This window comes from Chlorocebus sabaeus, chromosome 25 (assembly GCF_047675955.1).
Source record: "Chlorocebus sabaeus isolate Y175 chromosome 25, mChlSab1.0.hap1, whole genome shotgun sequence".
NCBI classification, from domain to species: domain Eukaryota; kingdom Metazoa; phylum Chordata; class Mammalia; order Primates; family Cercopithecidae; genus Chlorocebus; species Chlorocebus sabaeus.
The window spans coordinates 28,625,601-28,652,662 of record NC_132928.1 but is presented as its reverse complement, the minus strand read 5'-3'; the positions used below and the strand labels follow the sequence as shown (position 1 = coordinate 28,652,662).

At 44.9% G+C, this 27,062-nt stretch overlaps 1 protein-coding gene and 1 non-coding gene across 2 annotated transcripts in view; one reads left to right on the top strand and one right to left on the bottom strand.

The window, feature by feature from the left end:
* The first annotated feature begins 12,286 nt into the window (after positions 1 to 12,286).
* Positions 12,287 to 27,062, top strand: part of LOC103230343 (maestro heat-like repeat-containing protein family member 7) — a 38,163-nt gene continuing 23,387 nt past the window's right edge. The window contains exons 1-4 of the mRNA XM_037985759.2: positions 12,287 to 12,407; positions 13,230 to 13,318; positions 15,632 to 15,781; positions 20,513 to 20,667. Coding sequence (XP_037841687.2) covers positions 12,290 to 12,407; positions 13,230 to 13,318; positions 15,632 to 15,781; positions 20,513 to 20,667 — 512 coding nt within the window. The 5' untranslated portion in view covers positions 12,287 to 12,289. The remainder of the gene's footprint in view (positions 12,408 to 13,229; positions 13,319 to 15,631; positions 15,782 to 20,512; positions 20,668 to 27,062) is intronic.
* On the bottom strand, positions 16,715 to 16,817 carry LOC119619798 (U6 spliceosomal RNA). Its single transcript, XR_005236255.1, has one exon. It is a non-coding gene; the product is annotated as a U6 spliceosomal RNA (small nuclear RNA).

The following is a 27,062-nucleotide window of genomic DNA, read 5'->3' as shown; positions in this document are numbered from 1 at the left end:
GTGGGGGCTCTTAGCTCCCCTACCATAGGGCAGAAGGAAGGTTATGAATTAGGGAGTGGGGACAGAAGCCTCTGGGAAGAGGGGACCTCGGAATTTTGGCAGCAAGACTCCTAGAGGCAATTTGGCCTGGAGGCACAGGGATGGCCACTGTGACCTAGGAGCCCACCTGTGAGTCTGAGATTCTCTGTGCTGGAAGATCCCAGAATGGAAGACTCCTAGGCAAATCAGGAGGGACCAGGGCCCTTCAGAGGGTCCCGAATCTTCCCATGGGAGGAAATGGGAAGCTGACCCTGGGACTCAGCACTGGCCCTACTCAGCCAATTCCTTTTGTGGTAAAAGGGCAGGTCTGCCTCCTGCAGCTTCCCCCTGGAGTGAGTGCAGAGGGCTGCATCCCTAGGAAGGACTGTCTCACGCCTGGCCTGCCCACTGTTCTCCTCGCAAGCTGCAGGCTGCTGCCCCAAGCATACAGATGAATCCGAGTTCTAACAAGCGAAAATCAAAGAGAGTAACCTTTGAGCCATCGACATTACAAGCCTCTTGGAAGTCCCACTTACAGGGTGAGCAGTTGGTCCTGTATCTCAACTGCGGGTGCTCAGAAGTGATGATTGCCCAAGCCCTCGCTTGAGGTGTACCTAATGGGCACACATCTGCCCACTTCTGGCTACCCCTGTCACAGCTCTAGTCTCTGCATGCCTGCCTCCCTGAGAAGTCTGGAGCTGGGCCAGGAACAAGACATTGCCTGATAATTTGAGTGACACCTCCTGTAGCTGACAGCTGTTCAGGACAGCCAGAGCGTTCTCTCTCTCTCTCTCTCTCTCTCTCTCTAGATAGATAGATAGATAGATAGATAGATAGATAGATAGATAGATAAGATAGATATGTATATATTTTTCTTTTGAGACATGGTCTCATTCTGTCACCCAGGCTAGGATGCAGTGGCACCATCATACCTCTCTGCAGCCTTGACCTCCTGGGCTCAAGCAGTCCTCCCAAATCAGCCTCCCAAGTAGCTGGGAGTACTGGTGCATGCCACCGTGTCTAGCTAATTCTTGGTTATTTGTAGAGATGTGGTCTCACTATGTTGCCCATGCTGTTCTTAAACTCCTGGGCTTAAGGGATTCTCCTACTTTGGCCTACCAAAGTGCTAGGATTACAGGCATGAGCCACTGCACCCAGGCAGAGAAATCTTTGGATAACATCTACATGCCAACAATTCCCAAATTGGTATCTGCAGTCCATATCTGCAATTCTGGAATTCCAGGCTCTTACATCCAACTACCTATTGATATCTCCACTTTGATGCCTAGTAGACATCTCAAAATTAATATATTCCAAACTGAACTCTTAACTTTATTCCCAAAGGCAAATCTGTTCTGTTCTCCCACATCAATTAATGGGAACTCAATCTTTCTAGTGTATCAAGGCCAAAATTCTTGACTTCTGTCTCTCATATGCACATCTAGCCATCAACTATTCCTATTGGTTCTACCTTCAACATGGATACAGAATCTGATCATTCACTTCTAACCACTTCCCTTGGTGTGAACCACCATCTCATCTCTGGATTATTGTCACAACCTCCCAGTTGGTCTCTTGCTTCTGCCCACACCCATGCCATTCTCCACCTCTACTCCTGATCTATTCTCAGCTGAACAGCCAGAGTGCTGTTGTTAATCAAAGTCAGACCATTTTTTTTCAAAACCTGCCAGGGGCTCCTGTCCCCAAAGCCAATTGTCTTTACAATAAGCTATGAGTCCCTCATGATCTGCCCCATTAGTACTTTACCTTCACTTCCCACCACTCCTCCCTGCTCCTCCCACTCCAGGCACCCAGGTTTCCTTGCTGTTCCTTGAGCTTTCCAGGCATGATCCTGCCTCTGGGCCTTCACATTTACTATTGCCTTGGCTTAAAATGCTCTCTTGCCAGATATATAAATGGCTTGACGTTTACGTCCTTCAAGCCCACTCAAATACAATGAGATTTTCTTTGGCTTCTGTGTATATACAAACCTATATGGGCAAATACAAAATAGAAATTCTTTTATAAGGGTAATTCCTGTGAAGGAACTCCCTGGTGTGTAAGAAGCTCTATGACAGCAAAGATTATTGTCTCTTTTCTTCCCTGATGGGTCTAGGAGAGTCCTTTTACATAGCAGACTCTCAATAAATGTACACTGAAGAATGCACTTATTGATTTTCTACTATATGCTAGGAAGCATTGTAAATATTTTTTCACATATTAATTTATTTAAATCCATAACAATAATAGATACTATGATGATCATCCCCCAGGTTAAGATGTCAGAACTGAAGCTTGGGGGAATTTAATTTGCTCAAGATCACTTCTTACCTGTATTAAGACTCATTGTTCATTTAATCCTCAAACAACAACAGATAGTATCATCTTCCCTGTCATACAGATGGGGAAGGTAAACTTGACAGAGTTTAATTTGCTGGAGATCACAGAGCTGATGAAGCAGAGGAGCTGAGCTTTGAACTCATGCAGTTTGGTGCCAGGGCCATTGTGCGTAGCTCCCGTGCCTTGGGTTCAAGTCCTATTCCGAGTGGCTTTTCTTGCAGGGCAATGTGAGAGGGCAGCAGCAACTTGAACTCAGGCCCATGGCCCATGTTGCTTTGGAGCCCAGTGGTGTCACCAGCTCCTTCTTCTTGCTTTACCTTCTTCTGACTCCACTTGGGGCAAACAGGCTCTATTCCTGGCCTCAACCCTCAGGCTCAGGGAGGCACGCCCTGAAGGCTATGCCAGTACAGTTGGCAAAGAAGCCTCCCAGGCTGACTTGGGGTTTCAAGTCCATTCACAACCAAAACCTTCAAAGTCAGTGTAGGACAGCCCTAGAAATTTGTGACCACTGGGAGTGATTTAAAGGTCTCCTCCCAATTGTTCTTCCATCCCGGGCCATACCTGATGCAGAAAATCTTCCTTCTTTTCTTTTCTTTTCTTTTTCCTTCCTTCCTTCCTTCCTTCCTTCCTTCCTTCCTTCCTTCCTTCCTTCCTTCCTTCCTTCCTTCCTTCTTTCTTTCTGATGGAGTCTCACTCTGCCACCCAGACTGGAGTGTTGTAGTGTGATCTCGGCTCAGTGCAACTTCTGCCTCCTAGGTTCCAGGGATTCTCCTGCCTCAGCCTCCCGAGTAGCTGGGACTACAGGTGCATGCCACTACACCCGGCTAATTTTTTATTTTTAGTAGAGATGGGGTTTCACCATGTTGGCCGGGCTGGTCTCGAACTCCTGACCTTGGGTGATCCACCCACCTCAGCCTCCCAAAGTGCTGGGATTACAGGCATGAGCCACTGCACCCGGCTGAAAATCTCTTAACTAGTCCCACATGATGGCCTTTCCACTTTGGCTTCCATTGGCCTAGAGAAGCTGGTTCTGGGGACCCTGGTAGCTTCTGAACCTCCTTGGTGGACAGGAAGGGAGGGGGAGGATGACTCTGCCTTCCTGTTGCATCTGGTGGAATCAGCTAACCTTCCCCAACTACATCCCTTTTCAGGATTGCACCAATTAGAAAGAGAAGCCTATGCGTTCATACTGGAATTTCTAGAAGAAGAACATATGGTAAGAAAGTTATCTGGACCTTTGTGTGAACTGAGGCAGAAAGTAGAAAAAAAAAAGAGGGCTTATGCCTCCTTGGGTTTTGAGTACTAGCCCTGGCTTGGAAGCCACCAGATACTCAGCCCATTGTTGCCTCCTGACCAGGCAGATCTTTGGTGGCTAGGCCACTGGACAGGGTGTCTAGGGCTCAGATCTTGCAGTTCCCTTCCTGTAGGAAGGATCTTCATCAGAGATCCCTAGCCCCACTGTCCTCCAGAGCCCTACATAGGTGACCAGACATTGGTGAGCAGCAGTCCTGGGGACAGGGATATTTCACTGAGAAAATCAAGTGAGCAATCCATCCTTTGGCCTAGTTGATTGGAACCTGGGCTGGGTGTGAGGAGCAGGGGTTGGGTGCAGGTCTCAGGTGCTGCCTGTGGGCAGAGCTAAGGACTGAAGCCCAGCTTATGGGCAGCAGTCTGTGTATTGTGTCCTAGTCTGAGTTCGCCAAGCTGAAGTTCCTGAGTGCTGTGGAAACTTTGAGTAGTGCTGTGCGTGCCCAGGCAGATGGCAATATGGACAATTACTATCCCAAAGCCATCCTGGCCAAGAAAATTGAGGTGAGAAAGACCCAAGCTCTTCTGGGAGTTCATTCAGGGATGAGGATGACAAGTCCTGGACCTGAGGGCTGGCATCTCTCTCTGAGGGGGTTCTTGTTGTTGTTTTTGTTGGTTTTTTTCCTGGCCTTTCTAGATACTAATTCTTGAAGAATCCACTGAGATTTTGATGGGCAACATACGTCAGCAAGCCATGCTCTGCATCGTGGCGCTGAGGTGCCTTTCCTGCCCTTACCCCTCAGAGCGCCTGGTCTCTGGTGCTGAGAACATTTGTGTTGGGAGGGAGGGCAAGGTTTGGGGACTTAACTTTTGGCCTGTGGGTGGCAGAGCCCCAGTGGCTGCCACTTTATCTGCCTGCATCCTGGGGTGGAGGGGGGGTTCTCCAATTGTACTTTTGGGAGCCTATTAGGACATCCAGTGAGCGAAGCTTCCCCAGAAACCGGGGCCCTCCTTTCCCGGAGGAGAGGCCATTAGAAAGTGTTTGGGGTCTCAGGTCCCCACTGTTTGCATGCACCTCAGAGAGAGCAGCAGAGCAATTCTCCCAGAGGGTCCTAGAAACATAACCCAGCCTCTCCCAGGGATCGCCAAAGCCCCTTGTCATTCCCTGCCTCTCCCTGAAGTCAGGTGAATCCACCATTCCGCTTGTCCCAGAAACTGGATCTGGTAAATGTGGGCGTCTCCAGCCTGTTCTGTCTGCCGCCCATCATGCCCAGCCTGTACCGAAGAGACAATGCAAGTCTCTACCTCCAGGTAATCCTCACCTCTTCATGGAGCTCCACAGGGAGGGTTTGTCTTTGGAGTCACCTCCTGTCCTTTAACTCCCCGCCCTTCTCCTACTCTGATCTCTCTGCAGAGCCCTTGGCCCTGTGGCCCTCGGGCTGCTAAGAAGCACTCTGGCTATCATACCCTCACCTGCCTTTCCAGGGATCAGCCCATGCTCCCCCCCTATCCATGTCCTTGCTCACTAAGTCTCACAGCAGCTTCAGTCATGGGAGAAGACAGTCTGATAATAAAACCCAGGGATACTATGGAACAACTGACCAGTAGACTGTCAAATCATCCCAGGGGCCTGCAGTTTTTTTATTTTATTTTTAATTTTTAAATTTTGAGACAGGGTCTCACTCTGTTGCCCAGGCTGGAGTACAGTGATGCAATCATAGCTCACTGCAGCCTCACCCTCCAGGGCTCAAGCTATCTTCCCACCTCAGCCTTTGTAGTTTTAAAAATTGATGTTTCCTGCCGGGTACAGTGGCTCACGCCTGTAATCCCAGCACTTTGGGAGGCCGAGGCAGGCAGATCATGAGGTCAGGAGATCGAGACCATCCTGGCTGACAAGATGAAACCCCATCTCTACTAAAAATACAAAAATTAGCCGGGCGTGGTGGCGGGTGCCTGTAGTCCCAGCTACTCAGGAGGCTGAGGCAGGAGCATGGCGTGAACCTGGGAGGCAGAGCTTGCAGTGAGCCGAGATCGCGCCACTGCACTCTAGCCTGGGCAACAGAACGAGACTCTGTCTCAAAAAATAAATAAAAAAATAAATAAAAATAGATGTTTCCTGAACCCGGTGGAATGAATCTAATGCGGAGAGTCCTATGGGGTCTGGCTCCTGGGGAGAATGGCCCAATGCCTACATTTTACCACTGGCTCACAATTTGGGCTGGACCTGGTCCAGTCTTCATTGAGGGCAAGAAAGGTCAGCACCAAGGAAGAGCAGAGCGTGGTTGGCCATGAGAGAGAGAATGCCGGGGGTGGCAGAGCCAGGCTGGCCCCACTTCCTTCCTCCAGAGGTAGGGGACAAGGAGATAGGGGAGTGCCCCCAGGGAGCTGAGCTGGCACTGTGGCAGTTTGTTCTGGACACTCCCTGTCTCTTCACTTGTCAGACAGTCCAGGCCTTAGATGACATGTTGCAGGCTCTTGTGATGGACGGTATGAACCCCAACATGCTCATACTACAACACTTCCTGGAGGTAAGTGGCTGTGGAAATCAAGGAAACTGAAAGTCCATATTAATTCTAGTATGTTTGGGAGGAAAGGAAAAGAATATCAGGATAGCCTGGCTGTCATTCTAGTCCAAAAACCATTGGTTCTCAAGCCTCAGCGTGCATAAACATCACTTGAAGACAAATTTCTGTGTCTCCCACAAAATATCGTTTTGAGGATCACATTTTTGGAAACATAGCCAGCTAAGCTAAGGACCCATTTCCGCCCAGGACTTGGACATATTGGGGCTTCAATGGTAATAACATTTACATCCCTGCTAGACTTTAATCTTCAAAGTATTTTCCCCTTTTGCAGTGTCTGCTGTTGCTCTGTGATGAAGAAGGCCTCAGTGCTTAACCATCAGGCTACTTTTATATCCCTTAATGTAATCCCCACCAGAGACTCAATGTACTCCTTTAACTATCTTTAGAGCTTTAGAGCATTTCAAATATTCTTAGTTATGATAAATTGTTATCTCCTGAGGGTAGTTTGAGTTGGGGAGACAGCCAGGAGTCACTTGAAACTGACTTTCATGAACAGGATGGTAATCAATTAGGGTAATATAATTTTGCATAAAACATTAGGTGTGACTACAAAGAAGGAGACAAGATTGCCCAGGCATCTTTAAAAAAGACCTTGGCAAGGCCAGGCATGGTGGCTTACGCCTGTAATCCCAGCACTTTGGGAGGCCGAGGCGGGTGGATCACTTGAGGTCAGGAGTTTGTGATCAGCCTGGCCAACATGGTGAAACTCTGTCTCCACTAAAAATACAAAAAAATTAGCTGGTCAAGGTGGTAGGCACCTGTAATCCCAGCTACTCGGGAGGCTGAGGCAGGAAAATCGCTTGAACCCGGGAGGCGGAAGTTGCAGTGAGCTGAGATCACGCCATTGCACTCCAGCCTGGGCAACAAGAGTGAAACTCTGTCTCAAAAAAACTGCCCCAAAACCCAAAAAAGACTTTGACAAAGACTTTAGCTAGAGGGAAATTTGTCCACATTTGGATGAGTGACATAGTTCTTTTGGAATGTACCGTCTCTGGTATGTTTGTTGAGAAGGATTTTTGTGCTTTTTAGGCAACCTTGCTATAAATGTAAGAACAAATGTTCTGTTGTTCTTGGAGTCTGTGGGAAACAGAGATGCAAAACTTTGGTCCTGGTCAGCGTAGAGTCTTCAAGAGATGCATTACTGGGGTTCTCATTATCCAAAGATAAATGGAGCCCTGCAAAAGCACCACCTGAAACAGGTTCCAACATTTTGTATAAAATAGTGGAGAAATCAATTTACCTTGATACATAAAATTAAAAGTATAAAAATAAGTTATTTTTATGTGTAACAAAATTTATTTTTGCTACTTTGAGGTAATTCTCAGTCAAGTGTGTATATTTTAGACGTATTTTTCCTACAAAAGGACATGATGGCATAATACGACATCATTTATTTCACATTTGACTTTGCAGAGCTGGATCAGAAAGGTTGAATTTAAGGGCTATATGGTTTTCTTAAGGGCCCTCCTTTTTCTTTTGTCTTCTTTTTTTCTGTTTTTAAATTAAGGTATAATTTACATATAGTATAATTCAGCTTTTAGTGTATAGATCTGTGGGTTTTGACAAATGCATGCAGTCCTGTAACTACAGCCACTATCAAGCTATAGAGCAGTTCTATCACCCCCCAATTCCCCCATGACTCTATGGTCAACCCCTTCCCCATTCCCCATCCCTGGCAGTGGCTGATTTGTTTCCTGTCCCTATAGTTTTGCCTTTTCTAAAATGTCCTCTAGGTGCAATGTCATCTAGGTGCTGTAGTCCCAGCACTTCGGGAGGGCAAGATAGGGGGATCACCTAAGCCGAGGAGTTTGAGACCAGCCTAGGCAACATATGAGATCCCATCTCTACTAGAAATTACAAAAAATATTATCTGGGCATGTGGTGTGTGCCTGTTGTCTCAGCTACTTGGGAGGCTGAGGTGAGGGGATCGCCTGAAGCCTAGAGGTTGAGACTGCAGTGAGCTGTGATTGTAATACCACACTCCAGCCTGGGCAACAAAACTAGACCCTGTCTCAAAAATAAATAAATAATTAATTAAATAAGATAATTAAAATGTTGTCTAAGGCCGAGTACTCCAGCCTGGGGAACAAAGCGAGACCCTGTCTCAAAAATAAATAAAATAATTAAAATGTTACCTAAGGCTGAGTATAGTGGCTCATGCCTGTAATTCCAGCACTTTGGGAAGGTCACTTGAGCCCAGGAGATCAAGACCAGCCTGGGCAACAGTGAGACCCCCCATCTCTACAAATAATAAAAAAATTATCCGGGCATGGTGTTGTGTACCTGTGGTTCCAGCTACTTGGGAGGCTAAGGTGGGAGGATCACCTGAGCCTAGGAGGTCGAGGCTGCAGTGAGCTGTGACAATGCCACTGCACTCTAGCCTGGGTAATAGAGGGAGACTTTGTCTCAAAAAAAAAAAAAAAAAAGACATCTAGGTAGCATTATCCAGTAGACAGTCTCTGGAGTCTGTCTTCTTTCATTTAGCATAATGCATTTGAGGTTTATTCGTGTTGTTATGTGTATCAGTACTTCATTTCTTTTTATTTTTTAATTTAGTAGATAGATCACAGTTTGTGCATTAATTTTCCAGTTGAGGAACTTTGGGGTTGTTTCTGGATTGGGATGATCACAAATAAAGCTGCTATAAATCTTTGTGTGCAGGCTTTTGTATGAACATAGGTTTTAATTTCAATTGGGTAAATCTCTTGGAGTGGGACTGCTGTGTTGTATGGCATGTGGATGTTTGACTTTATAAAATACTTCCCAGCTGAGCGCAGTGGCTCCCGCCTGTAATCCCAGCACTTTGGGAGGCAGAGGAGGGCGGATCACCTGAGGTCGGGAGTTTGAGACCAGCCTGACCAACATGGAGAAACCCCATCTCTACTAAAAATACAAAATTAGCCGGGCGTGGTGGCACATGCCTGTAATCCCAGTTATTTAGGAGGCTGAGGCAGGAGAATCGCTGGAACCTAGGAGGTGGAAGTTGCTGTGAGCCGAGATCACACCATCGCACTCCCAGCCTGGGCAACGAGAGTGAAACTCCATCTCAAAAAAAAAAAGGAGGGGGGGATACTTCCAAAGTGTTTTCCCAAGAGGCCATTTTCCATTCCCACTAGCAATGTGTAAGAGTCCCAGTTGCTCTGCATCCCTGCCAGCATGTGGTATTGTTAGTGTTTCCTTTTAGTCATTCTTATAGATGTGTAGTGGCATCTCTTTGTGGTTTTAACTTGCATTTCCTAGTGACTAATGTTGAGCACCTTTTCATAGACTTGTTTGCCATCTACATATCTGCTTTGAAGAAGCGTCTGTTTTAAGTCTTTTGCCCATTTTTTTATTGGGTTGTTTTCTTATTTGGAGGTTTGAAGTTTCTTTATTTTATTTTCTTTTATTCGAGATAGCGTCTCACTCTATTGCCCAGGCTGGAGAGCATTGACACCATCACTACTCGCTGCAGCCTCGAACCTCCCCGAGAACCTTCCCACTTCAGCCTCCTGAGTAGCTAGGACCATAGGTGTGCGCCACCATGCTCCACTAATTTTTGAATGTTGTGGGCAGGCACAGTGGCTCACACCTGCAGTCCCAGTACTTTGAGAGGCTGAGGTGGGCAGATCACTTGAGGTCAGAAGTTCGAGACCAGCCTGGACAACGTGGCAGAACCCCATCTCTACTAAAAATACAAAAATTAGCCAGGTGTGGTGGCATATGCCTGTAATCCCAGCTACTGAGGTGACTGAGGCAGGAGAATCTCTTGAACCTGGGGGGAGAAGTTTGCAGTAAGCCAAGATCATGCCACTGTACTCCAGCCTGGGTGACAGAGTGAGACTCTGTCTCAAAAAAAAAAAAAAAAAAAAAAAAACCTTATGTAGAGCTACGGTCTCCCTGTGTTGCCCATACTGGTCTCGAGCTCCTGGGTGCAAGCAGTCCTTCTGCCTTGGCCTCCCAAAGGGCTGGGATTACAAGTGTATGAACCACCACGCCCAGCCTTGAGAGCTCTTTGTATATTCTGGATATAAATCTTTTGCCAGATATGTGATTTGCAGACATTTTCTCCCATTTTGTGGCCTGACTTTATACAGTGTCTTTTTTTTTTTTTTTTTTTTTTGAGACAGAGGCTCACTCTGTCACCCAGGCTGGAGTGCAGTGGCACGATCTCAGCTCACTAAACTTCTGCCTCCCCGGTTCAAGCAATTCTCCTGCCTCAGCCTCCCAAATAACAGGGATTACAGGTGTGTGCCACCATGCCTGGCTAATTTTTATATTTTTAGCAGAGACAGAATTTCACCATATTGGCCGGGCATTCATTGAATGCCCACATCGTGTTGAACTCCTGCCCTCAGGTGACCCACTTACCTCAGCCACCCGAAGTGCTGGAATTATAGGTGTGAGCCACGACGCCCATCCCCGGCCACTCTTAACAGTATCTTTTGAAGAGCAGGTAGTTTTTCATTTTGATGAATTCCAAATTATTATTATTTTTTATGGTTATATTTTGTTTATATTATTTAGGAATTTTTGCCTTCCTTACATATTTTCTCATTTTCTTCTAGAATCTTATCATTCTAGATTTTAAGTCTGTGGTCAATTCTGAATTAACTTTTGTATTGGACGGTCAGGTATACATTGTAGTTCATTTTTCTTTTTTTGGCACATGGCTGTCCATGATGGGGTTCAGTGCTCTGGGAGAAAGGCTACCCTGAAGGACACCTGTCCAGCAGCTGTGATACAGGACACACTTTCCCAAAAGTTTGTAGCAAGCAGGACACAGGCCTCTTTTCCCTGGTGGGATCTCAACCTAGTGTAGTAATAATAACACTTATAGGGTTGCTGGGAGGATAGAGTGGGTTATTCTATTCAGAATACTTACCTGTGTCACTATTATTATTAGCCTCCAGAAATTAATGGCTCTGAATCTCATCCTTCAGAGACCACTTTACCCCTTCCGCTGGCCTAGCAGGTAGGGGTTTGCATGGATATGCCACCAAGAGAGCCCCATCTCCCCACCTTATCCCATTCCTGCTTACCCACTGCTTTGTAATTCTACATCTAAGGCACAGCGCTGTCTTTAAACATTCCTCTCAGAAGAGACCCAGAAGGTAGCAGGTGAAACCCCAGAGACATTTTTTTTTTTTTTTTTTTTTTTGAGACAGAGCCTTGCTCTGTCACCCAGGCTGGAGTGCAAAGGTGTGATCTTAGCTTATTGCAACCTCCGCCTCCTGGGTTCGAGCCATTCTGCTGCCTCAGTCTCCTGAGTAGCTGGGACCACAGGCGCCCACCACCATGCCCAGCTAATTTTTTGTATAGCCCCAGTGACTCTTAAACACATCTTTGCTTTGACAAGTTCATGGGGGCCTGCCACAAGTCCCTCCTTTTTGTCTTTTTAGCAGTCAGGGATGTGGAATCAAGAGAAGGAAGGGAGCAGCACTCCCACAGAAGGTGTTCACAAGGTCTCTTTACTCCTTTTCTAGATCATCTTACCTTGGTCATCACTGTCAGACAAAGTGCACGAACAGATGCGGGCCTTGGGCACTATTTCCCGGCTGCTGAGGTTTATTTGCAATTTCCCGGAACTGTCAGTGAGTGCTTGGAGTCGGGGAAAGGCTGACTTAGCAGGCCCTGCTTCTCTGCACATGGGGTACCTGAGAGCCTATGGCTCTGCAGGGGGTTACTGGGAGGTGGGTGGTCAGAGTGTCCCTCTTTTTTTGCATTAGTGACTTTTCTGTTCCTATGGGGTAAGAGGTTTGACTTGTTTGCTTGGTCTGCCCTTGGCCAAGTGAGTTCCAACTGGCTGGACACATCTCAGCCTTGCTGGGGGACCTTGGCCTAAACAGCTGAGTTGGGTCCACAACTTCCCACTGGCTAACATGTTTCGGGGATCTGGCTGCCCTATTTCCCTGGGTGCTGCTTTGAAAGGTTTTTCTTGGCCAAGGAAAGAGTGTGGAGCTGGTGTGGTGAGGGGATACATGCAGGCAAATGATTCAGTGGTGTGGAGGGGTGGGGAGGTTGGAGAAGGATGGTGGCCGCAGTATGGGGAAGCTCCTTTTCGGGTGATGGGGAGTTAACCAGTTTCCTCTTTGGAGCAGCACATGGAGGAATTCTCAATGAGTGGGAAACTGATGAGCATCTTCGGCCTCTTCTGCATGGACTGCAACCACGAGATCAGCAAAGAGGCATCGGAGGCATTGCATTACCTGTTCAAAATCCTTGTGCTTCAGAGAAGTAAGCAACATGAGCCTGGGTAGCCACTGGGCTGCAGCCATGAGAGCCCATGAATAACAGGAGCACATAAGCACTGCTCATTGAATGCCCACTTTGTGTCAGGCGCACGATGAAGGGCAGCTCCTTCTCACGAGGGCAGAGTAAATATGCTATGATGCCCCAAGATGAGGGATCCTCGTTACAAGTAGATCTGGAAATTTTATCTGGATGAGCTCCAACCCCATTGCTGATGCAATGCCCTCTTGTAAGAGATTCTAAGAGATTCTCAGGGAAAAGGGGAGCTAGGCTTGCAGCCACCTATGGAATCAACTTGGATACTCAATATTTCCCAGTGGTCTCAGTCTTACTGCTAGGCCTAAGACTGGGAAAATGAACATCTTTTCTCAGGGAACAAATTTGGGAGTCCCAGTTTGAGCCCCTCTTTGCTCGAGGAAAACAAAAAAAATACAAACAGTCATATACACTTACAGAGGTGCCAGGAGGATTTGCAAATATCCCTAAAAGGAGCTTCAGAAACTTACTTCTCATGGTTCAACAGGGCATACTTCTTACGAGGGCATTTGCTCAGCACCCACGGGTAGAACAGTCCACATTCTGGCACAGCGCAGGAAGAGCTGCAAGGACCAGACTGAGTCCGCAGCCGCATTCTCCCTCCACCCATTGCCCTGGTGCTGGGGAACTCTTCCCACTCTGTTGAGCAAATGTTATTTCACCCATTTCACTCTGTTGATCTTCTCTGAGGTTTGGAGGGGAAATAAAGAAGGGTGTGTTCCTATTTCCCTGTTAAGGCCCTGCCCCTTAATTGTTGTTTTTGGATTGAAGGTGTGAAACAGAAGACAGAGACTATTCTGAAGGATTTGCAGAAGCATTTCCATGGAGCATGGCTTGCCAGCCTGCAGGATCTAACACTGGTAACCATCACTCTCCACAGTGCATTAAATGTCCAGATGGGGAGCCATGACAGGGAATAAGGAGAGCTGGGGTGGGGAGATTGTAGAGGGCCTGGGTGGGGCCACAGAGGAGTAATCCTTCACCCAGAGGAGTGTCTCCAAAGCTCAAGGTCTCATGGATAGCAGGCTGGAGGGGTAAGACTCATTCCCTAACTGCACTTGAGTTGACTGAGGCTTGAAGTCACTGAGAGAGTTCTTTTTTTTTTTTCTTTTTTTAATAGAGTCTTCCTCTGTTGCCCAGACTGGAGTGGCGCGATCTCAGCTTACTGCAACTCTGACTCCTGGGTTCCAGTGATTCTCTAGCCTCAGCCTCCTGAGTAGCTGGGATTACAGGCTCATGCCACCACACCCAGCTAATTTTTGTATTTTTTAGTAGAGATGGAGTTTCACCATGTTGGCCAGGCTGGTCTCAAACTCCTGACTTCAGGTGATCCACCCGCCTTGGCCTCCCAAAGTGCTAGGATTACAGGCGTGAGCCACTGCGCCTGGCCAAAATAGTTCTTTAAAAGAAGTATAGTTAACCCTATTCTCCTCCCACAGATTGTGCCCTTGTACCTTATTTGTAGCCTAGCCCTAATTTTTTTTATTCAGTAAAGATGTATTGGTTGTCTTAGCCAGGCGCTGTGGCTCATGCCTGTAATCCCAGCACTTTGGGAGACTGAGGCAGGTGGATCACGAGGTCAGGAGATCGAGACCATCCTGGCTAACACGGTGAAACCCCGTCTCCATTAAAAATAGAAAGAAAATTAGCTGGACGTGGTGGCGTGCACCTGTAGTCCCAGCTACTCAGGAGACTGAGGCAGGAGAATGGCGTGAACCTGGGAGGCAGAGCTTGCAGTGAGCCGAGATCGCGCCACTGCACTCCAGCCTGGGTGACAGAGCGAGACTCCATCTCAAAAAAAAAAAAAAAAAAAAAAAAAAAGAGAGAGATATTGGTTGTCTTAGATATGGTGTCTCCAGGCTCAATCAACTCAAATCACTCCAGTCAGAAATCCAGGAGTCATCCCTTGCTCTTTCCTCTCCCTCACTCTCCACATCCAATTCACACCAGGTTTGTTCATTCTGCCTCCTGGATAGCTCTTGAATTTGTCCACTCTGCTCCAGCCCCACTATGGGGCCCCCAGAATCTCTTGCCTGGGTCACTCCAGCAGCCCCTTACTGATCATCCTGTTTCCAACTATGCTTCTTGTCACATCATTTTCTATGCTACAGTCAGAGAACTGCATTTCTAAAATGCAATTGCTGAGATGTATTATTCCCCTTCAGACTTTGCACTGACTCTCCACTGTCCTCATTCTAAAGTCCAAACTTGTTCACTTGACCCACAAGACCCTTCATGATCTGGTCGCTGCTGTAACCGTCCTGCCTCATCTTGTCTCAGTCTCCCTTTTCCACTTGGCCCAGGTCTCCCTTGCAGGACACAGTAGTTAGGCTGAACTTCCTTCCACTCCAGGCCTTTGCATATTCTGTTCCCTCTCCCTGGAACTCTGTCCTTCTTTTTCCTTGGGTCTGAATCATGGCGGTAGGGGAAACAAACACATCCTTCTTCACATGGCAGTAAGAAGGAGAAGTGCTGAGCAAAGGAGAAAAAGCCCCTTATAAAACCATCAGATCTTGTGAGATCTCACTCACTATCACGAGAACAGCATGAGGGTAACCACCCTGACACATGGGGATTATGGGAACTATAGTTCAAGATGAGATTTGGGTGGGAATACAACCAAACTGTATCACTCACATTGCACTGTAACTGCCTGTTTACTTGCCCTGGCTTGATGGTAAATTCCTTGAGGGTAAAGGCATTGTATGTCTTAGTTGCAGTTTTCCTGAGCTCCCAGCAATAGGACCAGGCACAGAGCTGAGCCTCAATATTGTTTGAGTGAATGAGCTTCATGTGGATATGCAGGTGCAGGCTCAGAGATATGAGACATGTCTGCTGTACATAATAGCAGTCCTACTTGCTTTGGAATGCTGCAAGCTCACTAAACATCAGAACTCATTTCCAATGGACTCATTTGCTTGCATTCCAAATAGAAGTAGAAATGCCTTTTGCATTGTCCTCTGTGTCAAGCTGTCTGGACCATTGCTCCTTCCTGGAGATTTCAGAGCTGGTGGCACTCTGAAGCTTGTTTCACACCATAGAATAGCCAGATGCTGGTCAGGGACTGCCTCCACTGGCCCCTGGTTGATTGGTCTCTTTGGAGGCCAGAGGCTTTGGGGCAGACCCAAGTTGGGATGCTGGCATTGTGGAGACAGCTGTTCTTCTTTCTTCAGTTCTTCAAGAAATACCTGACCCCTGAGGAGAGAGCAGATATGATCATAGTGAGCATGGAGGCCATGACCAACACCAGCAGGCATGACATCTCTGCAGCTTCCAAGATGTTAAAGATGATCCTGAAGTATACGATTCCAGAGATCGGGAAGGTAGCAGCTCTGGGGGACCTAATGGTTCAAGGTCAATTTAAGGATTCTTTCTTTCTGTTCTGTTTTGGGTCTTGTTGTATCTCCTACCAGTTTGAGTTTAAAGAATCACATGCTTCAACCCATGAGATAAAAGGCTAAATGAGGAATAGTTTGTGATTGTGGAAAAGACTCTTCTTTGGGAAGTGTTGACCATCTGGCCTCTATCTCCAACAGGATGGAAAGAATTGAGTCAAAGCTATAGCAGACTACTGGGGGCTGCTAGGACCAGGAGAGACCTCAGTCTTTCTTCCTGCTTCCAGACAGTATTTGATATGTTAGATCTATAGGTGCCTTCTTCTTTCTTCAGGAGGGATAATTCAGGGGCGTGTGTGTGTATATAAATATATACATATATATACACACACACATACACAAACTTATGACACACTAACATAGAGATGAAGTACAGAGACTCCTTTATGAGAGCTAGGATTGGTTCTCAGTAAAATTAAGACAGCATAAGGCTGGGCGCAGTGGCTTACAGCTGTAATCCTAGCACTTTGGGAGGCTGAGGTGGGAGGATCACTTGAGCCTAGGAGTTTGAAACCAGCCTGGGCAACATAGCAAGACCCCATCTCTTAAAAACATTAATAAAAAAATTAAGATAGCACAGTTTAGCGTCCTTTTTATTATAGTATTTTAAAAGATCTTATGGACTGATGGAGGCCCTCTTATTTTAAGGGCCTAACCCACTTCTCTAACTCACTTATGACCTCTCCACAATAGGTTCTATGAGCAGTTCCGGGATCTTACACTTTCCACTTCTCTGGCCTGGATTGCCTTTTGATTGAATGCCTCAGAACAGACCACTGATAAGTTGAAGGGGACCCCAAAGATCAACTACTCTAACTCCCCACTTGATGCTTGTAATCTCTTTTGAAGGTTTTAAATCTATTTTGTATGTAATGCTTCACAAATTTACATGTCATCCTTGCGCAGGGGCCATGCTAATCTTCTCTGTATTATTCCAATTTTAGTATCTGTGAAGCAAGCACAATGCTTGTAATCTCTTTGAGAGCACCCCAGACTACTGGTCAGCCAGATGGTGCTGAAAGCAATCTTGAGGTGCTCACTACCTTAAACCATAGCTCATTTGTATTTGTAAACTACTTTATTTTAAAAAATTTTAATTTACAAAAAGGATATATATTTATGGCATACAACATGATATTTTGAAATATGTATGCATTGTGGAATAGTTAAACCAAGCTAGTTAACATGTCAATTAACTCACATACTTTTTTGTTGGTAGTGAGAAAGTTGAAAACCTACTGGCTTAGCAAATTTCAAGTATAGAATAGTCATCGTGTTGTACAATAGATCTGAACTTATTTCTCCTGTTTAAATGAAATTTTGTATCCTTTGACCAGTATCTCCCCAGTCCTCCTCACCTCCAGCCCCTGGTAACCACTGTTCTACTCTCTGCTTCCATGAGTTTGACATTTTTAGATTCCATATCTGAGATCACCCAATATTTGTTTTGCTATACCTGGCTTGTTTTGTTTTTCATAATGTCCTCCAGGTTCACGTATATTGTTACAAATGACAGGGTTTCCTTCATTTTTAAGGGTGAATAGCATTCCATTGTGTATATGCCACATTTTCTTTATCCATTTATCTGTCGTTGGAAGCTTAGGTTCTTTCCCTATCATGGCTATTACAAAAGATTCTGCAGTGAACAGGGGAGTGCAGTTATCTCTTCCAGACACTGGTTTCATTTCCTTTGACTGTATACCCATAAGTGGTATTGGTAGTTTTACTTTTAGTTTTTTGAGTAACCTCCATCATGTTGGAATTTTCCATAATGGTTGTGCTCTTTATAAATGAGAAGGCCAGGTGCAGTGACTCACACCTGTAATCCCAGCACTTTAGGAGGCCCAGGAAGGAGGACCTCTTGAGTTTAGGAGTTCAAGACCAATATATTGCCTGGGCAATATAGTGAGACCTCATTTTTACTAAAAATCAAAAGCGTTAGTTGTGCATGGTGGTGCCCACTTGAGTCCCACTAGGGAGGTTGGGTTGAGAGGATCTCTTGAACCCAGGGGATGGAGGCTGCAAGGAGCTATAATTGTGTGACTGCACCCCAGCTGGGACAACAGAGCTAGACCCTGTCTCAAAAGAAAAACAAAATGAGAAAAGGCTCAAAGAGGCTATGAGCCTTAATTACTGAAGTTTCGTCACCAGTTATTAGGTGACAGACACTGTTCCAACCAATTCAGATGCATTAACTCAGAACTGTTGACGTAGGTAAAATCGTCCTCATATTTTGTGTGAGGAAATGGAGCGCAGAGAGGATGAAAAGCTTTCCCAAGGTCACACAGTTAGTAAGTGAGGAGGTGAAATTCACATCCAGAGAGTGTGACTTTAGAGTTCATGCGGACCACCACCTACTGCCTCCACCCCACATGGCCAGTAAACAGCAAGGACTGACTCTTCCCTCCCTCCCTGATAGTCTTGAGGCCACTTGGAGGCAGCAATCCTATGCCCTCTGCCTTCCTGTCTCTAAGTTACTCATCCTCAGATTCTTCCTTCATTCTTCATGCATGGTTTCCAGACATGGTTCTGGTCTCCCCTGGCTGCTCTCTATTTTGTCCCTCTTAAAATGTCGGGGTTGTTCCGTGGTGGGCAGGTGTGTATAAAGCTACCCTTAAAATCCAAGGAAGCTGAGAGGTCAAAGAAAGAGGTTGATGAATCCAGTTTCTGAGAAAGAAACATTTAATACTGACTTAAAAACAAGCCATAATGGGCGCAGTGGCTTACGCCTGTAATTCCAGCACTTTGTGGGGCCGAGGTGAGTGGATCACTTGAGGCCAGGAACTCAAGACCAGCCTGGCCAACACGGTGAAACCCTGCCTTTACTAAAAATACCAAAAAAAAAAAAAAAAATTATCTGAGCGTGGTGATGTGCAGCAGTAATCCCAGCTACTCTGGAGGCGGAGGCAGGAGAATCACTTGAACCAGGGAGGTGGAGATTTCTGTGAGCCCAGATCACACCACTGTACTCCAGCCTGGGAGGCAGAAGGAGACTGACTCAAAAAAAAAAAAAAAAAAAAGAGCGGGCGTGGTTACTCACACCTGTTATCCCAGCACTTTGGGAGACTGAGGGAGGTGGATCAGCTGAGGTCAGGAGTTTGAGACCAGCCTGACCAACATGACAAAACCCCATCTCTACTAAAGATACAAAAATTAGCCGGGCATGGTGGCGTGTGCCTGTAGTCCCAGCTACTTGGGAGGCTGAGGCAGGAGAATTGCTTGAACCTAGGGAATGGAGGTTACAGTGAGCTGAGATTGCGTCACTGCACTCCAGCCTGGGCAACCAAGCGAGACTCCATCTAGAGCAAAACAAAGCAAAACATAATGGAAGCCATGTCCCAGGAGTCTGCAAGAGGAGAGGGTCGACCCCCCAGCCATCAACTGCCATGTCCCAGGGCTTCTATACAATAGGAGTCAGACATGGTGGGTATGCCTCTAGTCCCAGCTACTGGGAGGCTGAGGTGGGAGAAGCACTGGAGCCCAGGACTTCAAGGCTGCAGTGAGCTATGAACATGCCACTACCTTGTCTCTAAGAAACAAACAAGCAAATATACCTTAGAGAAGGAATGTGTAGGACAATTAAAATCAACCCCTCAGGAAAAAGCAAGAATGCTATGCAAATCTGCCCTAAGGGCAGGATTTATGATAAGGGTTGTTTTGACCTAAGGACAGGATTTACGATAACAATAGATAAAGTAAGGCCGGTGTGGGGGATCATGCCTGTAATCCCAGCGCTTTGGGAGGCCCAGGTGGGCGGATCAGGAGGTCAAGTGATGGAGACCATCCTGGCCAACATAGTGAAACCCCATCTCTACTACAAATACAAAAATTAGCTGGGCGTGGTGGTGAGCGCCTATAGTCCCAGCTACTCGGGAGGTTGAAGGAGGAGAATTGCTTGAACTCAGGAGGTGGAGGCTGCAGTGAGCTGAGATGGCACTACTACACTCCAGCCTGGTGATAGAGTGAGACTCTGTCTCAAAAAAAAAAAAAAAAAGATAAAGTAGAAATCTTAGGGTATTCTGGGAACAAAGATTAATCAGAAGTCAATATGGTGGCCAAAACGAAAAGAAAAGGGAAAAATAAAACAACAACAACAAAAAAGAAGTCAATATGCTGGGCCAGGCGCTGTGGCTTATGCCCGTGACCCTAGCACTTTGGGAGGCCGAGGCAGGTGGACTGCTTGAGCCCAGGAGTTCGAGACCAGCCTGGGCAACATGGTAAAACCCTGTCTCTAATAAAAATACAAAAAATCAGCTGGGAGTGGTGGTGTGCACTTGTAATCCCAGCTACTTGGGAGGTTGAGGCATGATAAAACCTGGGAGGTGGAGGTTGCAGTGAGCTGAGATCTCGCCACTGCCCTCCAGCTGCATGGGCGACAGAGCAAGACTCTGTCTCAAAAAAAAAAAAAAAAAAAAGTCAATATGGTGGATTAGCATCCAACATGGGGTTGCTTCAGGCCCCATAGGGTCCAAGACAGTCCACAGTCCTGAGGGTGTGGCCTGACTAGAGCAGAGTGCGGTGGGACGGTGACTTTTTTGGTCTGGACATGCTGTGTATGCATTATGTGCAGCCCTACAGGTGAAGTGGGTGCCTAGTTATGTGGATGCTGGTGAGCTGCTGTCGAGTATCTGGAAATAACCTCCTTTTCCCTCATTTCAGGTGCCAGAAATCATCCAGTACATTTACTACCACATGAACAGCATTACAGAAACCACAGCCCAAAAGACCATTAAGAAGATCCTGTATTTGCTGTCCCAGTACTACACTGATGAAGTTATCCTGACACTATTGAAAATTGAAGATCAGTCACAAAAGTAGGTGACTTTCGATCCCATAAGTACATGCCCCCAGTAGTCTATTTGCTTCTTCTTAAAACATATTCAGGACGGGCACAGTGGCTCACTTCTGTAATCCCAGCACTTTGGGAGGCCCAGGTGGGCAGATCACCTGGGAGTCAGGAGTTCGAGACTAGCCTGGCCAACATGGTGAAACCCCATCTCTACTAAAAATACAAAAAATTAGCTGGGCGTGGTGGCGGGTGCCTGTAATCCCAGCTGTTTAGGAGGCTGAGTCAAGAGAATCCGCTTGAATTTGCGAGGAAGAAGTTGCAGCGATCCGAGATCGCGCCATTGCACTCCAGCCTGGGCAACAAGAGGGAAACTTTGTCTCAAAAAAAAAAAAAAAGTCACGGCTGGGCACAGTGGCTCACGCCTGTAATTTCAGCACTTTGGGAGGCTGAGGCGGGTGGATCATCTAGGGTCAGGAGTTCGAGACCATCCTGGCCAACATGGTGAAAGCCCGTCTCTACTAAAAATACAAAAATTAGCTGGGCGTGGTGGCGGGGGCCTGTAATCCCAGTTACTCAGGAGGCTGAGGCGGGAGAATCACTTGAACCTGGGAGGCAGAGGTTGCAATGAGCCGAGATCGTGCCACTGTACTCCAGCCTGGGAGATACAGTGAGACACTGTCTCAAAAAAAAAAAGTTTTACACACACACACACACACACACACACACACACACATATATATAGCTGTTCTAACAAGCGTGTGGTAGCCTCTCATTGTGGCTTTAATTTGCATTTCCCTAATTCAGTTGCAACTAATGATGATGGGCATCGTTTCATGTCTTTCTTTGCCATTCACATATCTTCTTTAATCAAGTATCCAAGTCTTTTACCCATTTCAGTTGAGTTGTTTTCTTATTGGTGAGTTTGAGAGTTCTTAATATATTCTGTATACAAGTCTTTTATCAGATATACGATTTTCATGTATATCTCCCATTTTGTGGATTGTCTTTTCATTCTCTTAAGAGTTCAAACGTTTTTAATTTGATGAAATCCAGTGTTTTGTTTCTTATGGATCATATTTAGGGTCACAGGTATTTCTTTCCATGTTTTCTTCCAGAAGTTTTAACTTTTGTGTTTTATATTTATATTTCACTTTTACTTAACTTTTTAGAAAGCATGAGGAATGGGACTAGGTTCAGTTTGTTGCATATAGAAGTCTAATTTTTCCAGCACCATTTGTTGCAGAGATTATCATTTCTCCACTGAAGTGTCTTTGCACCTTTATCAAAAATCAATTGATGGTTGGGCATGGTGGCTCACACCTGTAATCCCAGCACTTTTGGAGGCCAAGGTGGGAGGATCACTTGAGGTCAGGAGTTTGAGACCAGTCTGGCCAACATGGCAAAACCCCATCTCTCCTAAAAATACAAAAATTAGCTGGGAATGGTTGTTTGCATCTGTTATCCCAGCTACTTGGGAGGCTGAGGCATGAGAATCACTTGAACCAGGGAGGTGGAGGTTGCAGTGAGCCAAGATTGCGCCACTGCACTCCAGCCTGGGTGACACAGCAAGACCCTGTCTCAAAAAAATAAAAATAAAAATAAAAAATCAATTGACAATATTCATGTGCCTCTAATTATGGGCTATCTTCTGGTCCATTGAGCTATATGTCAATTCTTTCATCAATACCATACTGTCTCTAATAGTGTAGTTTTATTTATTTATTTATTTGAGATAGAATCTCACTCTGTTACCCAGGCTGGAGTGAAGTGGCGCCATCTCGGCTCACTGCAACCTCTGCCTCCTGGTTCGAGGGATTCTCCTGCCTCAGCCTCCTGAGTAATTAGGATTACAGGCGCCCACCACCATGCCCAGCTAATTTTTAGTATTTTTAGTAGAGACAGAGTTTCACCATGTTGGCCAGGCTGGTCTTGAACTCCTGACCTCAGGTGATCCACCCACCTCAGCCTCCCAAAGTGCTGGGATTACAGGTGTGAGCCACGGCGCCCAGCCTAATGTAGTTTTATATTAAGTATTAAATCAGGTAGGATAAGTTCTTCAATTTTATTACTATTGTTTTGTTTTGTTTTGTTTTGTTTTGTTTTTGAGACAGAGTCTCACTGTCATCCAGGCTGGAGTGCAGTGGTGCAATCACAGCTCACTGCAGCCTTGATCTTTTGGGCTGAAGCAATCCTCTCACTTCTGCCTCCTGAGTAGCTGGAACCACAGGCACAAGTCACCTCACCCAGCCTTTTTTTTTTTTTTTTGGTAGAAATGGGGTCTCTCCATGTTGCCTGGCTGGTCTCAAACTCCTGAGCTCAAATGATTCTCCTGCCTCAGCCCAAGTGCTGGGATTACAGGTGTGAGCTGTTGTACCTGGCCTATAACTCTTTCTCAAAATTGTTTTGGTTATTTTATTTTCTTTGCTTTTCCATATACATTTTTTTTTTTTTTTTTTGAGACAGAATCTCACTCTGTCACCCAGGCTGGAGAGCAATGGCATGGTCTTGGCTCACTGCAATCTCCACCTCCCGGGTTCAAGTGATTCTCTCACTTCAGCCTCCCAAGTAGCTGGGACTACAGGTGCGTGCCACCATATCTGGCTAATTTTTGTGTTTTTAGTGAAGATGGGGTTTCACTATGTTGGCCAGGCTGGTCTCAAACTCCTGATCTCGTGATCTGCCCGACTTGGCCTCCCAAAGTGCTGGGATTACAGGCATGAGTCACCGCACCTGGCCTGCTTTTCCATATAAATTTTATAATTTATATAGAATATTTATTTCTTTAAAAGTATTCTGGTGGTATTTTTATTGGGATTATGTTGCATCTATAGAAAGTAAAATGAGAATTGACATCTTCACAATATTGAGTTTCTGGTTCATGAACACAGTGTATCTCTTCATTTATTTAGGTCTTTAATTTCTTTCATCAATCTTTTGTATTTTTCAGCACACAAATCTTGCAAATATTTTGTTAGTTTTATACCTAAGTATTTTTGTGCAATTGTAAATGGTACATACATAATTTTAAAAAATTTTAGTTGTTTATTACTGCTATATATGAATAATATCAATTTTTGTATATTGACCTTCATTGACCTTATATCCTGCAATAAGTGAGGTTTCACTTATTAGTTCTTGGAGCTTTTTAACAGATTCACTGGGATTTTCTACATAAGCCATCATATCATCTGTAAATAGAGGCGGTTTATAGTGTTTCTTTGTCTTCCAAATTTGTATTTCTTTTTCTTGCTTTATCACACTGGCTAGGACTCCTAGTACAATGCTGAGTATGGGTGATGAGAATGGACATCTTTGCTTTATTCCCAATCTTAGAGGAAAAGCTTTCAGTCTTTCACCATTAACTATGATGTTAGATGGTAGGGTTTTGTTGTTGTTGATGTTAGATGTCCTTTATCAGGTGAAGAAAATTTCCTTCTATTTCTAGTTTGTTGCAAGTATTTACCACAAATGGAGATTATCACAAATGTTTTTACTATACCTATTGAGATAATTGTGTGGTTTTTCTTTTGTATGCTCTTAATATAATAAATTACATTTTTGACTGTGGAGCCAGCCTTGCATTCCCAGGATACACCCTATTTGGTTGTGATGTTTTATCTTTTTAACATATTGCTGGATTTGATTTGCTAATATTTTGTTGAGGACTTTTGTGTCATTTGGTTGAGGATTTTTTTCATGGGAGATACTTGGTCCGTAGTTTTTTCTGTCATTCATTTATTCTTTCTCTCTTTTTTTTTTTGAGACGTAGTCTCACTCTGTCGCCCAGGCTGGAGTGCAGTGGCCGGATCTCAGCTCACTGCAAGCTCCACCTCCCGGGTTCACGCCATTCTCCTACCTCAGCCTCCCGAGTAGCTGGGACTACAGGCACCTGCCACTTCGCCCAGCTAGTTTTTTGTATGTTTTAGTAGAGACGGGGTTTCACTGTGTTAGCCAGGATGGTCTCGATCTCCTAACCTCATGATCCTCCCATCTCAGCCTCCCAAGGTGCTGGGATTACAGGCTTGAGCCACCGCGCCTGGCCTTTCTCTTTTTTCTTGTACTATCTTTGGTTTTTGTGCCAAGATAATGCTGAACTCAAAAGATTGTTTTGGGAGTATTTTCTTTTTCTTTCTTTTTTTTTTTTTTTAGACAGAGTCTTGCTCTGCCACCCAGATGGGAGTGCAGTGGTGCAATCTTAGCTCACTGCAATCTCCACCTCCCAGGTTCCAGCAATTCTCCTGCCTCAGCCTCCTGAGTAGCTGGGACTACAGGCATGTGCCACCATGCCCAGCTAATTTGTGTATATTTTAGTAGAGATGTGGTTTCACCATATTGGCTAGGATGACATCAAACTCCTGACCTCATGATCCGCCTACCTCGGCCTCCCAAAGTGCTGGGATTACTGGCGTGAGCACCACGTCCAGCCTATTTTCTTATTTTCTATTTTTTGGAGGAGATTGTGTAAAATTGGTGTTACTTTTTTCTAAACATTTAGTGGAATTCAATACTGAAACCATCTGGATCTAGAGTTGTATTTGTTGGAAGTTTTAAAACTATGGATTGAATTTATTTAGTAGTTAGGGTCATTCAGATTATCTATTAATTTGTTCATCTTCTAGTCTCTTAAGGTGGAAATGTAAATTACTAATTTGGGAACTTTCTTCTTTTTTAAAATAAGCATTTTAATGCTATGAATGTTCCTCTAAGCATAGCTTTATCTGCATCTAACAACTTTTGTTATATTGTATTTTCATTTTCTTTTAGTTCAAAAATCTTTTCTAATTTTCCTTGGGTCTTTTTCTGTCACCCATGAATTACTTAGAAGTATTGTTAATTTCCAAATATTTGTGGATTGTCCAGGTATATTTCTGTTACTGATTTCTAGTTTAAATTTATTATGGCCTGATAACATACTTTATGTGATTTCTATTCTTTAAAATTTGTTCAGGTTTGTTTTGTAGCCCAGAATGTGGTATATTGTGGGGAATGCTCATGTGCACCTACGAAGAATGTGTATTCTGGCCAGGCACGGTGGCTCATGGCTGTAATCCCAGAACTTTGGGAGGCCAAGGTGGCTGGATCACCTGAGACCAGGAGTTCAAGACCAGCCTGACCAACATGGTGAAACCCTGTCTCTACTAAACATACTAAAATTAATGAGGGATGGTGGTGTGTGCCTGTCCACCCAGCTACTCGGGAGGTTGAGGCAGGAGAATCGCTTGAACCTGGGGGGTGGAGGTTGCAGTGAGCTGAGATCCCACCACTGCACTCCAGCCTGGGTGACAAAGTGACAGCCTATCTCAAAAAAAAAAAAAAAAAAAAAAAAAAGAATGTGTATTCTGCTGTTGTTGTCTGGAGTGTTCTATAAGTTAGGTTATAGAACAACACAGTGTTGTTCAAGACTTTTATAACCTTGATTTTCTGTCTACATATTCTGTCAATTACTGAGAGAGGAGTGTTGAAGTCTCCCAATTTACTTATGCATTTATCTATTTTTTCCTTTGTTTTTATCATTTTTTGCTTCATGTATTTCATTAGGTGTATATACATTTAAGATTGCTACATCTTCTTGATGAATTGACTGTTTTATCATTAATTAATGTCCCTCTTTGTACCTGGTAATGCTCTTTGTTCTGAAGTTCCTTTTGTCTGATGTTAGTATGGCCATTTTTGCTTTTTAAACAGTCTGTATTTGTGTGGCATATCTTTTTCCATTCTTTGAACTAATACATGTAATTATATTTAAATTTTTTAAAAATATAGCATATGGTTGGACTTGTGTTTTTATCTAATCTGACAATCTCTGCCTTTTAGTTTGTGTATTTAAATCATTTATAATTAATGTAATTAATAATATATTTGGATTTAAGTCTACCATCTTATGATTTATTTTGTTTTTCCCCTTTGTTTTTTATTCCTGTGTTCCCCTTTCCTGCATTCTTTCAAATTGTTTCAATTTTTTTTGGCATTCTATTTTAACTTATCTATTAGATTTTGATTCTTTGTACCAATTTTTAGTGGATTCCTGGGCATTTACGTACCTAAAGTTTTATAGTCTACTTACATACCTAAACTTCTATAGTCTGTTTAGAGTTAGTATTTTACAATTTTGAGAAAAGGTAGAAGCTTTCACTATACAGCTTGTTTTACCTTACTTACATTTTTTTGAGACAGTCTTGCAGGCTGGAGTGCAGTGGCATGATCTCAGTCACTGCAACCTCCGCCTCCTGGGTTCAAGTGATTCTCTTGCCTCAGCCTCCCGAGTAGCTGGAATTACAGGTGTGCATCGGCATACCCAGCTAATTTTTGTATTTTTAGTAAAGATGGGATTTCACCATGTTGGCCAGGCTGGTCTCGAACACCTTGAACCTCAAGTTATCTGCCCGCCTCAGCCTCCCAAAGTGCTGGGATTACAGGTGT